At 34.1% G+C, this 16,486-nt stretch overlaps 1 protein-coding gene and 1 long non-coding RNA gene across 7 annotated transcripts in view; one reads left to right on the top strand and one right to left on the bottom strand.

Annotated features, from left to right (window-relative positions):
• COL24A1 (collagen type XXIV alpha 1 chain) overlaps positions 1-16,486 on the top strand; it is a 387,323-nt gene that overhangs the window by 65,080 nt on the left and 305,757 nt on the right. For all 5 annotated transcript variants that reach the window (XM_077905294.1, XM_077905293.1, XM_077905290.1 and 2 more), the window contains exons 9-12: positions 6,910-6,954; positions 11,095-11,148; positions 12,363-12,407; positions 16,241-16,294. In XM_077905294.1, coding sequence (XP_077761420.1) covers positions 6,910-6,954; positions 11,095-11,148; positions 12,363-12,407; positions 16,241-16,294 — 198 coding nt within the window. The remainder of the gene's footprint in view (positions 1-6,909; positions 6,955-11,094; positions 11,149-12,362; positions 12,408-16,240; positions 16,295-16,486) is intronic.
• The window catches only part of LOC144318371 (uncharacterized), a 32,186-nt gene continuing 15,744 nt past the window's right edge, over positions 45-16,486 (bottom strand). For both annotated transcript variants that reach the window (XR_013384246.1, XR_013384244.1), the window contains 4 exons: positions 16,235-16,280; positions 4,606-4,936; positions 2,271-2,348; positions 45-335 (listed from right to left, as the gene is read on the bottom strand). This is a non-coding gene — a long non-coding RNA (uncharacterized LOC144318371). The remainder of the gene's footprint in view (positions 336-2,270; positions 2,349-4,605; positions 4,937-16,234; positions 16,281-16,486) is intronic.

The following is a 16,486-nucleotide window of genomic DNA, read 5'->3' as shown; positions in this document are numbered from 1 at the left end:
TGTTTTCCCTGGGTCCTCCTTTCAGTACTTCATTCCAAATTAGGCTGAGTAGACCTGGTTAACCTGTTTATTGATCTCTCAGTGATGTTACTTTTCACATGCTTATATACAAGGTTAGCCCACCTTTGCCTCAGCTTCTTGAGACAAGACAGAAGCAAAAGATCCAGGGAAATTGCCTCAAACAAAAGAGGAGTTTCATTTTGGAGATAAAAATCTGTCGCTAACTCTGGAAGGCTATAGTTGTTTTAGTCACAATTGTTTTTTGCCTTGCAATTCATTCAGGAAACCAGTGTTACGTAATAAGGTGTAGTTCCTCTCTTCAAGTAGTTAAGTGTCTAAAAAAGAAAGCACACGAATGTAAATTACAAAAGTGGATTACACTATAGCAAGGGCAAAAATGAAGATATGCAAAAGTTATTATAGGACATAGTTGAGGGTCATCTAAACTTCTGGGGGCAGGAAGTGGGAGAGTGTTTGGGGAACAGGGAAGAAGGCAACATCTGAACTGCATCTTGAGGAAGAGCAGCAGTTATCCTGATGATACTGTAATTAGTAGACGTGAGTATGCTAACACACAAATGTCAGTGTAAAGAAAGGCTCACAGGCAAGAGGCAGTTCCTGGTGCCTGGGGTTACCAGTTTGAGGTAGGAAGATAAAGATAAAGAGATAAAGCTTGAAGGGTATTATTCAGAAGTTCATATATAAAAGAACTTGTATCATGTATCACTCATATCTATTAATTTATCAGGTGATAGAGAACTACTGGAAGGTTTTAAGGAAGGGAGTACCTACCACAGGCAAATCATCTGTTCTCCAGTTTCTTTGGCATTTTGTGGGTTCTAGAGAGGAATTCTTCTACTTTTCTGTAATCTAAAGTCTATAGGAGGAAGTCCAAGATAGAAAGGTAGGGTGACAATACAGAAGCTGTCTTATACCACAGGGGATACTTTCTCATATGTAGGAAAAATCTTTGAGTAAATACAAGTCTTTTCCATCTAGTGAGGGAAAAATACTGCTAAAAGGAGAAAACCATTAATTTATAAAATTGACAACATGGAGATTTATTATAAGGTCATTGAGAATTTTTTTCTCTCACTGTCTCTCTATATAGGCATTTCTCACTTTACATCGTTCCCACATACACAGATTTCAGTTACTTATGTTTAATTAAATAGCACCAGTCTCCCAGCAACATGATTCAAATTCATTTCCATAGTTGTGGTTAATTACATAAGTACAAACTTTGCTACTGTCTCTTCTGCCTACAAAACAACATAAACTACAAAAACTACATAAATAACAGATATGCATCCAGATCAACGACTAGCCACATCATATCATTCAGCCAGGTGGTGATTGTTCACTGCATATCTGTTAGTTATACATAGGTAGCAAAGCGTGTAGTATGTTGCTTCTTTGTCTCTCAGTGATAAACCTATGAGATATTTTACACAATGGATAATCAAAAGATGTAATTGACCACGAAAGATGAGGGTATAGCAAAATAGATTACTCCCTTCCTATCCTGAGATAACACAGGGCTTAAAATTAAAATTGAACATAAATGGAATTATAGAAGAAATAACTGATACTGGGACATGGCTGCCATTTGAGAGACTCTAGCTGATACAGCCAGAGGAACATACTAAAGATTAACTTTTTGACATAAATGAGGAAAGGGTTGTGATGAATTTGACAGAGATTTCCCAGAGGAGGTTAACACCAGCAAAAAAACTTCACAGTAGAAGAACTTTTGGAACTAGTTCATGACATTGAACGTACAAAGGATAAAATGTTCACAGTTGATCCAGACTTGGAAAGGACTGTGACAATTTGCCAAAGTGTAGAAAATATGCTTGCTCAGTATGGTAATGTATACAAGGCCAACCTATTCAAACTACTCTTTATGATTTTTTTTTCTAAGAAATGACACTTTCTCAATGTTTTTAATGTTTTGAATTACATTGACTCTAAATATTAGTTTAGCATTTTTTTCATTTCCCTACACAATTGTAACTGACAGAATTTTTTACATTTGACAAAAATTTTTAAAAGTCACAAAACATTTGCAGTTTTTCCCATTATTAATATTGCTTTGCATGGTTTCAGCTTGGACAGTCTGTTCTGTGGTCCTGTAGTACCATGTCAAGTAAGGATGGCCTGTATATAAATGGTACCACTATCTTCCTTACGGATTAACATTTTATTTATGCATTCAAAATTTAAGCTTGGGCAAAGTTCAGGTATATACTTGAAATTTGTTTCCTTACCATCTCTTAACATTTCTGATTTCAATTCTACTGTATCTCTTTCACTCTTTCTTTTTTTCTTTTTGGTCATGCGGTTACCTATTGATAACATGTATTTGTTAAAGGTGAAATTTTTGTTGAAATAAGTATTAAAATTAAAGTCTCTGTGTTAAGATTAGATTCTGAGCCCCATTTGTTATTGGAATTCTTGGTAATGCAATTTCCCATCACAAAAAATATTTAGACAATTCTATAATTTATTGTAATGAGTCTTTTTTTTTTAAGATTTTGTTTATTTATTCATGAGAGACACAGAGAGAGGCAGAGACATAGGCAGAGGGAGAAACAGGCTCCTCACAGGGATCCTGATTTGGAACTCTATCCCTAAACTGGGATCATGCCCCAAGCCAAAGGCAGACGCTCAACCAGTAAGCCACCCAGGCGTCCCTATAATGAGTCTTTAATCTGTTTTAAAACAGTTTGTAAATTTTCCTATTGACATTCCTTGAGGAATGTGTTCACATCAATTTTTTTTTCAATGTATTCATCTGAGAAAAATTGTGTATTGTCATTTACTGGGCTTTTTTTGTTCTTCCTATGTGAATATAGAAAACAGTGACTCAAATATATTCAAAAGGCTATATTATAAACTAACTTTTAAAAATAAAATATTAGATCCCTCGATTGGAGCTCTGCCAAAATTTAAATGTAGGCATTTTTCCCAGGAACTTAATCCCAGGAAATTTATTTAAAAACTTTACAGACTAGTGTTTAAGTAGAAAATAAATAAGGAGTGTAGTCACAGATATAGGGAATAAATGGAGACCTTTCTATAATAGTGGTTCTAACTCCGGTATATTATAGATACAATAATATCACATTAAAGTAGCAAAGACATTTTTTAATCCTACTTACTTATCTTTCATTTTAACATTAAGAGAATTAAGATGTGATATTAGATACTTAGTATCTATTTTGGGGGCACCTGCATAGTTCAGTTACTTAAGTGTCCAATTCTTGATTTGAGCTCAGGTCATGATCTCAGGGTCATGCAACTGAGTTCTGCATCAAGTTCTGTGCCCAGCACGGAGTCTGCTTGAGATTCTCTCTCTGCTTGTACCTATATACCCTCTCTGTCTCTTTTTTGTCTCTCTAAAATGAATAAATAAATCTAAAAAAAAATTAGAATCTATTTTCTACTCAAGTAACTCTCAAATCCATTGAAGTCTTTTGATCAGTTCATTCATTCATCCAAATCTCGTCATTAATTAATTAATGGGCACTTTCTATGAGGTAGGTACTGTTTTAGGCACTGAAAATACCACATTGAATAACATATATAAAGAACTCTCTAAGGAGCTTATATACCATCTTTTATTCCACCACTCAAATCTGATTTATAATTATCTTTCACTATGCTATGAAAGCCTCCAACCTGACCCACTCTCTTCCATTCTACACATCTCAGAATCTCTATCTTTATTTTATATCATGTGCCTGAATCTTGTTTTTTCTCTGATATATACATCAATCTTACTTAAATTCTTCTTCTGCCTCTTAGTCCAAGTTGACTCATAAATATGCCTTTGTTTTTCATTCAATGAAAGCTAAATTAAAAAAGTAGTGACTTTCGTATAGCCCAAGTAATCACAGAATGCTAACAGTAAAAGGAAATTTTAAATTAAAAATAAATAAATAAAAATTCACTGCCATCATTTTATAAATATAGACTTTGAAGCTCATGATGTAGCTAGTTAGTGGCAAAACTGGAACTAGAACTCCGTGTGCTCAGTCTGTTCCTTATTATTATTAGCAGTGAAAAGACAGCTAAAACATTTTGATTTACTCAGGCTCTATTGATTGCAAAGAATGTAGACTTAGGCTATATCAAGGAAGAGATAATTATTTCATTCCTCTCTATAGTATTAAGGGAAGCAGGGACCCAAGGAATCTAAAAATAGGTGCTGTAATATACCTAAGTCTTATGGAGACCAGTACTGATTCAAAACAGTTCTGAGTATCTTAGTAGCTTTAGTTTGTGAATCCTTTACTGTGCTTTCCTACTACTGTTCTGTTGTTACTCCTCTGCTCTTTCTCCATCTGCCTTTTTGTATTATCTTGCTTTTCCTCTGAGAACAACTTTCTTCCTCAAGGTAGTTTGTGCCTACTCTAAATTTTGTATTGATACACTGACTTTCTTGTAGCATCTCAATTCCCCTGCTCTTCCTCTTAACCTTTGTGAATATTTCCGGCTTCAGCCCCCACCCCCTCATCCCCCCACTGCTAAGTGCCTGAATTTTTCTTTCTTTCCTTTCTGAAAAATAGTTTCACTTAATTAAAAAAGGATTTGACTGACCCACTTTGTTTCTATTTAGGCAAAACTCTTTATTCCAAGTGACTTCATTGGCTAGGGGCCAGACTTCGTATTGGTCTCCCACAGATCGAGTGTTGTGTCCTGTGGCCGAGGTGGAGTAGGAGTGAGTTCACAGAGGACAGGTCATGACTGTCGCTGCCCTCTTATTAGAGTCTCTGGATGTCAGACAGTCCCTTCAAAGGAAATTGTACATGCAGAAGATACCATGTTTAACAAGTCTAGCTCACCATTTTAAAGTGTTTCAGAGAAAGTAATTAAAGAAGTTGTACTGCCACTGTGTTCTGTTTCATCATGGGCTCCGGGAGGAAAGAAACTGTGGTCAGAAAAACAGGTGGTAGCCAAAGAAAGGGAGGCATATAGTTAGACTCAAGTATTCACAGAAAGAAACATAAATAAGTAAATGAATAAACACATACTTTTTTAAAGAAAAGGAAAAGGAAATAGGCTTATGGGAGGGGTTCTAAAATGGAGGAAATACCTACCTTGTAGGATTACTATCAAATTAAATGAAGTATTTGGAAATGGCTGGCACAACATCTGGCACAGAGCAGCTCAGTGAGGTTCCTTTCTTCCTTCTCCCCCCCACCCCCTTCTCTCCCCCATCTTTCTCAGATCACTTCCTTGTTTTTCGAATAGGCACCGCTTCTAATTTCCTCTTTGTCTAGCCAAAGCATTACTTCCTTCTCTAATTCATTAATACAAATTATTAAAACCCTCAGTGATTAATCCTGAATGACCTTTTAATTACATTATTTTATATCCTGAAATTCTAAAAACTTATCTTCAGTTTGCAGTATATTAATTCAAAGTTTTGATATTTGTAAGCTCTAAATGATTTCGGTTTTTGAGTTATAATTTGCTTAAAATCCTATGAGGTATTTTCTCTCTCTTTTTTTAAAAAGATTTATTTATTGAGAGAGAGAAGGAGAGAGAGCACACACACAGGAACACATGAGTGAGAGAAAGGGGAAGAGGGAGAAAAGCAGACTCCTTGCTGAATGCAGAGCCCTGTGCATGGTTCCATCTCATGACCCAGAGATCATGACCTGAGCTGAAACCGAGAGTCAGACACTAAATGGACTGAGCCACTCAGGCACCCTGAAGTCCTATGAGGTTCTTAAGAAAAGGAACTTTTTCTTTTTTTTTTTTTTTTTTTGTATATATCAAAATCTAGTAAACAGTAAACAGTATGTTGATTTACTGATTGTTGACAAGAGCTAAACAAACACCAGTCTTCCTTCCTTCCTCTCTCTCTTTCTTTCTTTCTTTCTTTCTTTCTTTCTTTCTTTCTTTCTTTCTTTTCTTTTTTCTTTCTTCTTTCTTCTTTCTTTCTTTCTTCTTTCTTTCTTTCTTTCTTTCTTTCTTTCTTTCTTTCTTTCTTTCTTTCTTTCTTTCTTTCTTTCCTTCCTTCCTTCCTTCCTTCCTTCCTTCCTTCCTTCCTTCCTTCTTTCTTTCTCTTTCTTTCTTTCTTTCTTTCTTTCTTTCTTTCTTTCTTTCTTTCTTTCTTTCTTTCTTTCTTTCTTTCTCTCCTCCTGTTCCTTCATTTAACTTTCTTCATTTTGCTTATAGAGGATCTTTGTAGAAGAAAAAGGATATTATCTATTTTAATATCTTTGGGTGTTAATAATGAAGATTAAAGATTTGATTTTGGTTCTATAATATGGAAAACAATTTTTTTCATAGTAATTTTTTAGCTCTGTAAAACCTCTTTTTTCATAGGACCCATCAGCAGGCTCTTTGATTTTTCTTAGGTCATTCATGGAGTGTGATGACAGTATTTGGATTAAAGAAACTGCCAGAATATGGTCTAGTTTTTCAGTAATTACAAATAGATTATGTCTAAGGGCATTTTGCTTCAGCATTAATAAACTAAAAGCATCTTGATAGAGTCCAGTGTTGGGCTCTGTGCTGGCATGGAGACAGCTTAGGATTCGTTCGTTCTCCCTCCTATCCTCCTACCTTTCTAAAAATAAATAAATAAAAAATAAATAAACCAACTTTTAAAAAGCTTCAGTAAGATTTAACAGACCCATTCCTGGATACCAGCTTTATGTAAAAGATGCTATTTTTTATTCTCTATTCAATACTATGCTATAATTTTTGTTAATAGTAATAAATAATTCAAATACTTAAAAAGATGAATAAGAAATAAATTATAAGAATTAAATAGGCATTGATGAGGAAACAAAAAGTTGGGATAAAAAACAACTTAGAACCTTTGTTTAGTTTTCAGCTTTTATGAGCTTACTTACTGTTCATGGCATGTCTTCACCTTTAACGTTACAGGGACTCAAAGGCTATCCAGGGCTCCCAGGACCCCGAGGTGAACCAGTAAGTACTTTATTTATAAAACTTATATCTTAAAAACAAAACAAAACAACAACAACAAAAAAAAACAAACTTGTATCTTTTCCAGTAAAAAAAGATACATTAGTGAACTCCACTGAGAAATTATTTTCACCCATTTATTATTTAAGATTTTCTTCTCTGTGACTTTTTCTCTGTTTAGTGCAGGCCAAACTTTTCAATTGATCATATTATTGATTTGTTTTTGTTTTTGTTTATTCCCCAAATCCCTGACTGACTTTAACTATCTGCCTAACATTTTCCAGAATAGCAGTTCTTAAATTTTTGAGGTTCACAAATCCCTTTATGAGTGTTATCAATGAACTCTTTCCCCAGAAAACACACATATTCATGTACATGCATGCACACATGCACACACTACACACTTGATTTATTTTTATTTTTTGTTTTTTTCTTTCACACATTTGATTTTTTTTTTTTTAAGATTTTATTTATTAGAGAGATAGAAAGAGAGAGCACAAGTGTCAGGAGAGGCAGAGGGACAGGAAGAAGCGGGCTCCCTGCTCAGTGGAGAGCCCAACTCAGGGCTCCATCCCAGGACCCTGGGAACATGACCTGAGCCAAAGGCAGACACTTAACAGACTGAGCCACCCAGATACCCCACACATTTGATTTTTTATACAGTTTTAGGGGCTTGCCTATTTACAAAAGCTTACTCTTAGCTGTTAAGTTTCCTGACCCTTGCATAAGGGAATGTAAATAAATTTTAATAAAAAACCAAGTCAGAGTTACACATATGGTGTTGTCCATTACATAAATACGCACATATTTAAAAGTCAGAATAGTTTGGGAACTATTTAGTTTTTAATATGTTATTCTTTCTCCCACCAGAAAATAATATATCACGTCATAGGAAAAAAAAAAAAGCCATATCACTTGTCTTCAATACAGTGTGTACTAGGTCAGTATAAATAAAGCAGTGAAAAGGGTGAGAGATTAAAACTAACTAGGGTGATAGACACCATTATTGGAGATTCAGCAAAGAGCCTCAGGAAGCCCTAAAGAGAGCTCCAGGAAAACATGTGATGGAATGTCCCTGAGAGAAAGATATAAATGAAATGAAGCTAATTTTCTCTTTCATTCATGTTAAGTGGGACAGTACACTCTGTTCAGTCCCTGAGGTACAATTTTTCAGGATTACTAATTACTAGATATGGCAGGTAAGGTGATATATGTATCAGTAACAAGTTCAATCTCGGTTTTTTTAAGATCAAACAAGTGCTAAAAATCATTAATGGGGAAAAAAGAAAGGCAGGAAGGTTTAGTCCCTGTGAAGAAAAAAGTCTCTAGAAAAATACTTTGTGGATCCCCGGGTAGCTCAGCGGTTTGGCGCCTGCCTTTGGTCCAGTGCCTGTGTCTCTGCCTCTCTCTCTCTCTCTCTGTGCCTCTCATGAATAAATAAATAAAATCTTAAAAAAAAAAGGAAAATACTTTGACACAAATGTATGGTTTCTAATAAAGAAAACCTAGTATTTCACAAGTAAATGAAAAATTGACTGTGTTAATACTTATAAGTGTTCTCACAATTGCTCTATAACCCAGTTCTTAGTATACTTATTATTGTTCTCAGAGTGAACAGTAATTGTTGCAGTTTCTCCCACTTTTAAATATATTTCTGCACATTGTTCTATTTTGTCTACACAATAATCCTGTGACCTAGATATTGTTATTCTATTTTACTAATTCTAGTTGGTAGCAGTGCTGGGATTCTCAATGAAGTCTGATTATCTCAGAGCATGTGCTTTAAATGTTGGTGTTAGAAGTAGGATAGAGGCAGGTTCCTATTCCTAACTTCTCTAGGATCTAGAGATAAGAACTTGGCATCTAAATTCCCGCATTCAATCTATAGATTTAAGTGGCCTGACTTTTTTGTTTTTAACCATTTTTGAGTGCATAGTGAATTTTAAGTTGTAGTGTTTGCTTTGAGTTTCTTTTGAGCTTCTATGGTTGTCACAGTGATTTTAGGGTGTGGTTGGCTTGGACATGTTTATGCAATATAAGACTGCTAAAGGCTTGTTTACTTTGTTTATTGCCATTCCAGGATAGCAGAATTTAGCCATCCAGTGGAATTCTTTTGTGTTTATCTTTACAGCTGGAATGTATTAGATCTTTACATGTTGCCTTACCACCCTCTGTGAAAATTCATTCAAAATCAGATTTCCTTTATGTCTTAAAACAGATTGCTTTTTAATAGAGTTCAATTAACTTGATTTGGTTAGGAGAGGAATGAAAGGCATGGTGGTTGGCCCTAGCCAGACAGTGACCTGTAGAATAAAAGCAGTTCTTTTAATTTATTTTACTCCTTTCTATTGGCATACCCAAATATAAGGTTTTGTGGATGTCTGGATATAGGCCTGTGTATTTCAGAATTGGATGAGGCATAAAGGAAGCTGTTGTAAATAGACTGGAGCAAATCTCATAATTAGAGGGCTTTCCCTAGAATACTATTGGAAATTACACACACTTCAGAATTATGCTAGGGAAGCAACCTTGGATGGCGGTCTCTGGAATGAGACATGCTGGTTCAACTCCTGGCTTTTCACTTACTAGCTGAGTGACTTTCCACTGGTGACAGACACTTTATGTCTCATTTTTTTAATCTGTAAAATAAACCTAATTTACAGAGTTTAGGCAGATTAAATAAGATAATACATATAAAATGCTTGAAATAGTGCCTGGCATATGATAGGAGCTAAATGAATGTTATTGTGGGAATAAAATATTTTATATTATTCAAATTTTAATAAGGTAATATTTAATATAGAAATATGGTTTCTGGAATTCATAGGACAAATCTCTCCATCTGTAGATAAGAATCTTATTCTGTGCTCCTCAGAAAGCCAGTGTTTTATTCATATTGTGTTAAATTGTCCATTGTCATGTCTATAAATGGATGTCTATATGTATGTGGACATATACATGTATATGTATGTGTATGTGCATCATATGACAACTTTCATCAGATTATCTAAATTCATATCCAGGCTCTGCTACTTACCAACTGTGATATCTTCGGCAAGTTTCTTAACTTCTCTGTATCTTACTTTCTTCAAATGTATAATAGAGAAAATAGTATCTACCTCATAGATATAAAGTGATTGGCATAGTGATTGGCACATAAAAAGTGCTCAGCAAATGGTAATTGTTGGAGGAAGGGGAGAGAAGAGAGATAAATGAGAAAAGAACAAAATTAAGAGATTCTGAGAAAAGTAGAAAAAAAGATATATCTGAAGCCTACATGTCTAATAAAATGGGAGGACAAAAATTTTCATCTATGATCCTCCATTTGCCTTTTCCTTTATTATCTCTGCAGATTTTCCAGATTTTTAGGAGTTTTATAGTGTTTCTATACTTAAACTGAAGGAAACACTCTTCTGTGTGCTTCAAAGTAGAAGGGCAAAGGGCTACTTAGTGTCTTTTATCTCTTTTACAAACAATAAGAAGGAAATGATTTACATAATAAATAACAAAATTATAATAAATTTACGATGGCTGTCATTTGAGGTTAAGTAAAGGCAGTTCAATGTACATTCTTCTGGCATTTTCTTGGTTCAAGAACTATTTAATAGACCTAGACTTTGGATAAACTAACAAATGAATGAATAATTTATCAATGAAAGAAAGTCAAGACAAAGTGGAGGTCTTTCTTCTTATTTGACCTCCCAGTTCTGTGGCAAGTTTCCTTTCTTAAGCCTTTGAGTCTCCATGTTTCTTTCTTTGTTTCTTTTTTTTTTTTTTTTTTTTTTTTTTAGGATTTTATTTATTTATTCATGAGAGAGACACAGAGAGAGGCAGAGAATAGGCAGAGGGAGAAGCAGGCTCCTCTCAGGGAGCCCAATGTGGAACTCAATCTCAAGACCCCAGGATCACGCCCTGAACTAAAGGCAGATGCTCAACCACTGAGCTACCCAGGTTGTCCAGTTTTGGCTCATTTTTATTTCATATAGGTGATTTCAGTCAGATAAACAATGTGCAGGACCCTTAGTACTTTTATGGGGGAAAATTTTTTTATAAACTTGAGTATTATAATTGTGCCAAATTTGCTTCCTTGGGCTTCTTTTGGTTTTTGTTGTATTGTTTTATTTATTTTATTTTTTATTTCAGGGAATTCCAGGATTCACTGGTAATATTGGTTCACGTGGTTACCCTGGCAGGCAGGTGAGGTAACTATATTTACATTTTCCTTTTATGTTCCTTTTCATTAATGCATTGTATGTTCTGATTTTCAGAGTTAAAGTTCAAATAATAATTGGCTTATTTTTATTGAATAATGAATTACTCATGGCAAAATAGTTTTAAAATTTAAATTGTAAAAATCCTTCAAAAATATTACTGTAGAGAGGTTTGTTTAAAGTGGGAGTGGGGTTTCTAAACAGGTATGATGTGATACAGTGGAACCTTCAAAATTAAAATGCCCAAGGGTCAAATAAGATTTTAAAACAATCCTGCTATGGATTTTACAATACTTTCACTCACTAAAATGAAGTAATGGTAAGAGTTAAGATTGTATAACAAGCATTGTTTTTTAATAGCACAGTTATAAAAACTTAAGACACAGTTTGGCATGTATACCACCACCAAATGCTTTTATTTGAAATGAATTCAAGCCTTTGTGATGCAGTTTTGAAAATTTACTCTAAACATTTCATATTTAATTTTTTCTAATTTATAATTTTATTTATTTCATGTAGACTAATAATAGAGCAAATTTTCTTTCATAGGTTTTCATGAATTGAAGACTTACTCTTGAAATTAATTATTCATTTAGCATACTGGAAAACTATAGTTGTAATACCTTTTTTATTCTCAAGAATGAGGGAAGTGAAAATGTCAAAAAGTAATCTATAGTTAACAAAATCCCATATTTTAGGTCTTAAAAATACACGGAGAGTATTGTATATTAGAGTCTTACAACCAAGTGATGATTTGTATTATCAGAAACATATAAAAATACTCAAGCATATGGACATTGATCAGAAATTAAAAATGTATTTTTTAAATTATGGGAATATATTTTAGATAAGTTAATTAGATGTGTTTTATTTTTTTTATTTTTTTAGATGTGTTTTAAAAAGAACATGGTTTTCCAATGAGAAAGTTTAATTAAAATTATTTTTTTTGTATCTTATAATGTGTGCTAATTTACCTTATTTAGGTGACTAAAATATATTTTTGTAGAGATTATATATATAGTGCCTCTTTGGTTCTGAAATTCTAAAACTCCTTGAACATATATAATCTTCATTAAGTATACCTAGTTCTGAATTTTATACTTGTAAAAATGATATCTCTTTATATCTTATTTTATTTTATTTATAAACAATGCTTTTAAAATATTATAGCATGATGATGATGTCTTTTGTTCACACTAGGGTTTAGCTGGACCAGAAGGTAATCCAGGTCCTAAAGGTGTACGAGTAAGTAACCATTTTCATCCTTTTGTAAGCATGCTTGTATAAAAGTAGAATGAAATATATAAAATAGGTATCAGTTTCACACGTCCACAAGAACTTTGAATGTAATGCCAGTTTAGCCTGAAAAGGACATTTGTCCAATAGATACTTTCATTTTTAATGGTCACAGAGAGCAGTCTTAACAGTAGTAGGTTTTACATCATTCTTTTCTATTATTTTCTGGCTCCTAGCATAATGTCTGGTAGGTTAGAATGGACTCTATAAACAGTTGTAGTACCATTTATATATGAACATATATAGACCTAAGAAATCATGATAAAAAATATGAAGAGTCAAAAAAATTCATATTAATTTCAAGGCTGAGATAATATGATACAAAAACTATCTGGAGGAAAAAAAAATATCTGCAAAGAAGGAAATAAGCTTATCATATCAAGAATACACCATTGCACTTCCAAACCACTAAAGAGTTTAGACATTTTTAAAAATTTATTTATTTTAAGGATTTTTATTTATTTATTCATTAGAGAGAGAGAGGCGGAGACACAGGTAGAGGGAGAAGCAGGCTCCATGTAGGTAGCCCGACTCGATCCTGGGATTCTGGGATCACACCTGGACCTGAAGGCAGATGCTCAACTGCTGAGCCACCCAGGCACCCCAAGTTTAGTCACTTTTAATCATTAAGGGAATTAAAAAAAATTACTGTGATATCTTACATAGTGTGCTACAAATTAAAATCAAAGCTAGTCTAGGAAAAATTAGAAAAAGTAAACTGGAATTTTTGTTTTTAAAATTCTTTATTTTTAATAGTTATTTTCCAGAATCTACATCTATGCTTTGTATTATCTAAAATACTTTTTTGAGAGGCGCCTGCATGATTCAGTCAGTTAAGTGTCCGACCCTTGATTTTGCCTCAGATCTTATTCTGAGGATGGAGCTCCCTGTTGGGGTCCCCTCACACAGTTCTAGAGTCTGAGAAGTTCAAGGTCAAGGCACTAGCAGATCCAACATCTGGTGACAGCCTACTTCATGGCGTGTAGACAGTTGCCTTCTCGCTTTATCTTTACATAGCTGAGATAGCAGTCATCTTTCTCATATCTCTTCTTCTAGGGGCACTAAACCCATTCATGAGGGCTCTACCCTCATGCCCTAATTACCTCCCAAAGAGCTCACCTTGAAATACCATCACACTGGTGACTACACTTCAACATATGAATTCAGTCGGTAGCAAGAGGCATGAAGTACATTCACATTGTTGTGCAGCCATTACCACCATCCATCCTCAGAACTTTTTCATCTTCCCAAATTCCATCTCTATATCCTTTAAGTAGTAACTCCTCATTCTCACTTCCTCCCAACTTCAGGCAACCATTCTGCTTTCTGTCTCTATAAACTTGACTATTCTGTGTATTTCATTTAAGTGGTATCATTCAATATCTATCTTTTTGTGACTGGCTTATTTCTCTTAGCATGATTGTCTTCAGGGTTTATTCATGCGGTAGCACGTGTCAGAATTTCCTTCCCTTTTAAGACTGAATAATATTCAATTGTACATATATTCCATATTTTGTTTATCTATCCATCTGTTAAGCATTTGAGTTGCTTCCACGTTTTGGCTATTGTGAGTAATGCTGTTCTGCTTCTACAAATGACATTTACTTTTTTAAAAAAAATCTCAATTCTTCAGGTGCCTGGGTGGCTCTGTCAGTTAAGTGTCTGCCTTTGGCTCAGGTCATGATGCCGGGGACCCCTTCTCTTCCTCTGCAGCTCCCCCTGTTTGTGCTTTCTCTCTTTCTCTGTCTCTCTCAAATAAATAATTTTTAAAAAATCTGAATTCTTCCTTAATGTATATTATTATGAAAGCATTCATTCTGAAAGGTCACCCATTCTCTGATTAAAGTAGCCTTTATAGAAATTAGTCAAAATGGCTTTTTTTATCTGTCCTTCAAATTCCCTTTCACTTGGGCTGTTCTCTGTATCCATAAAATGATTCTGCATTTCAAAACCACCTCCATTTCAACCTCTCTCTAGTTTAGTGATAATTTTTCTTTTTGTTTTCTCCTCAGAGCTCTAGTTTACCTGAAAGGCCTCCAGCATACCTGTCTTACAAACCTTATCTCTCTATAAACTCTTTCTATAAGTCTCACATTTCCAATTCCCTGCCAAGATAATTACATTTGGATACCTCATCAATACTGTAAACTCAAAATGACCGAAAGAACTTCTCCTCTTTCTACCAAATAGCATTCCTCTTTGTTTTCTATATTTCTATCAGTGGTTACCATTTGCTTACCATCCAGCCATAAACCTTAGTGTCATCTTTGCCTCAATCTTTATAGAGACCGATACAAAGACCAGTTGCTCCATAGTAAACCTAGTGAATTGTATAGGCTGCAAATTTGATTGTATCAAAACTATGCCTAAATATTTTTTTTAATAGCTCACAGTATAAATTCTAGACTTTCCATCATTACACAAAAGACTTTCCTTGATGTGGCCATTGCTACCCTTTAACCCCACTGGTTACCTATCATCCACATACAGCTATTTGCAATTCTATATAAATGCCATGTCATGTCATTCCTATTGATTGAATGAATAGTAGTACATTATTAATGCTGCTCAAGTGTTGCCTCCTCTATAAAGCTTTCCTAAATCTTCCCTCTGGGCAATGTTGGTCACTCTGCCTCCAAAGTTTCTGTTGATTTTGTATTTATCACATAATATATCACATAATCATATTATAATTATCATATGATATTACAATGATTTAGTTGTTTGACCCTTTTTCCTAAAAAAACCATGAACTTCTTGAGCGCACTGACTTTCATATTCATCTTTTAAGTGCAGTTTCTGGCACATAATAGGCACTTAAATAATGTTTTTTGAATCGATAATCCAGGCTCATATTCCTTCAAATTTGGACCATTGAAAGAGCGTCTAACAGGTTTTCCTACATTTATTGTTTCTTGTCTCAGATGTATTCTATATCCTGTCAACAGATTAACATTTTAGAAATACAACCTAATCTTAGGGCACTACCACAATCCCCTAAAGGCAGTAGCTTCCAGTTGTCTAAAATTCTTAGCTTGAAATTTGAAGGTCTCCTTAATCTAGTCTCCAAACTATCATATACTTTATCTTTTAAATTGAAGAAGTTATTATTTACCACAGAAATATAACTGAAGTGTATTAGGATAAAATACCTTGCACTGCTATTTATATGTGTCCCTTGTTGTCATATCAGTTGGAATCTTCTTTAAGGTACATTGGATCTTTGCTCCTCTCTAAAGCGTCTTACAGGTATAATGCTATCCGTTCCCATTTATAAACACTCCCTGAAGTTCTCTGTTTCCACTCACCATAATTGTTCTGCTTGGAGTTTTCTTTCTCCATCCTCTGCTTGTCAGGATTTGACCTACTCTGTTACCTATCTCAAGTGCCAGTCTTTTTCTAAACATTTTATTGCCTTTACCTCTTGCTACTTTGGAATGCATCTCTTCTCCCTCTGTGCTACTTTGTATCTTTTGATATTCCATTCAGCCTTGTATTTTAGTTTATTATATATTTTCTACCCACTATAAAATTCAACAAAGGAAAGGATTTGGTCTTGATTTTCACTGGTCACTGTGTCTTATGTTATGTTCCCTACTTTTTTTTTTTTTAATGAAAAGATTGTAACTTCTGGAAGGAAGGTGATAAGGTAAAGGGGAAGTTATTTATTCTGTTAAGTCTTAGAGTTTGATATTATTAAGAAAAAAAATGTATGATCTGTATTTGGAATTACTTATAGGGTAAATGTTCAAATAAAATAAAGATTATTTGCTTACTTTAAGGGTTTTATTGGCTCTCCTGGAGAAGTAGGACAACTGGGACCTGAAGGAGAAAGAGTAAGTCCATTTCCTTCAAATATTATTTCTAAAGTAATATGCTTATGATAGTTCAACAGGGTCGTAAGCTCACATTCATTTCATCTTACTGAGTGAAGCAAGCCAGTTTTATGAAAAATCACCTACCAGAAATTAGTTGGACTCCCTAGTATTCTACTGAATTTTGTTTTAAGGAAGTAAGGTAATACAAAC

This window comes from Canis aureus, chromosome 8 (genome assembly GCF_053574225.1).
Source record: "Canis aureus isolate CA01 chromosome 8, VMU_Caureus_v.1.0, whole genome shotgun sequence".
NCBI classification, from domain to species: domain Eukaryota; kingdom Metazoa; phylum Chordata; class Mammalia; order Carnivora; family Canidae; genus Canis; species Canis aureus.
This window is presented reverse-complemented; position numbering and strand designations above follow the sequence as displayed.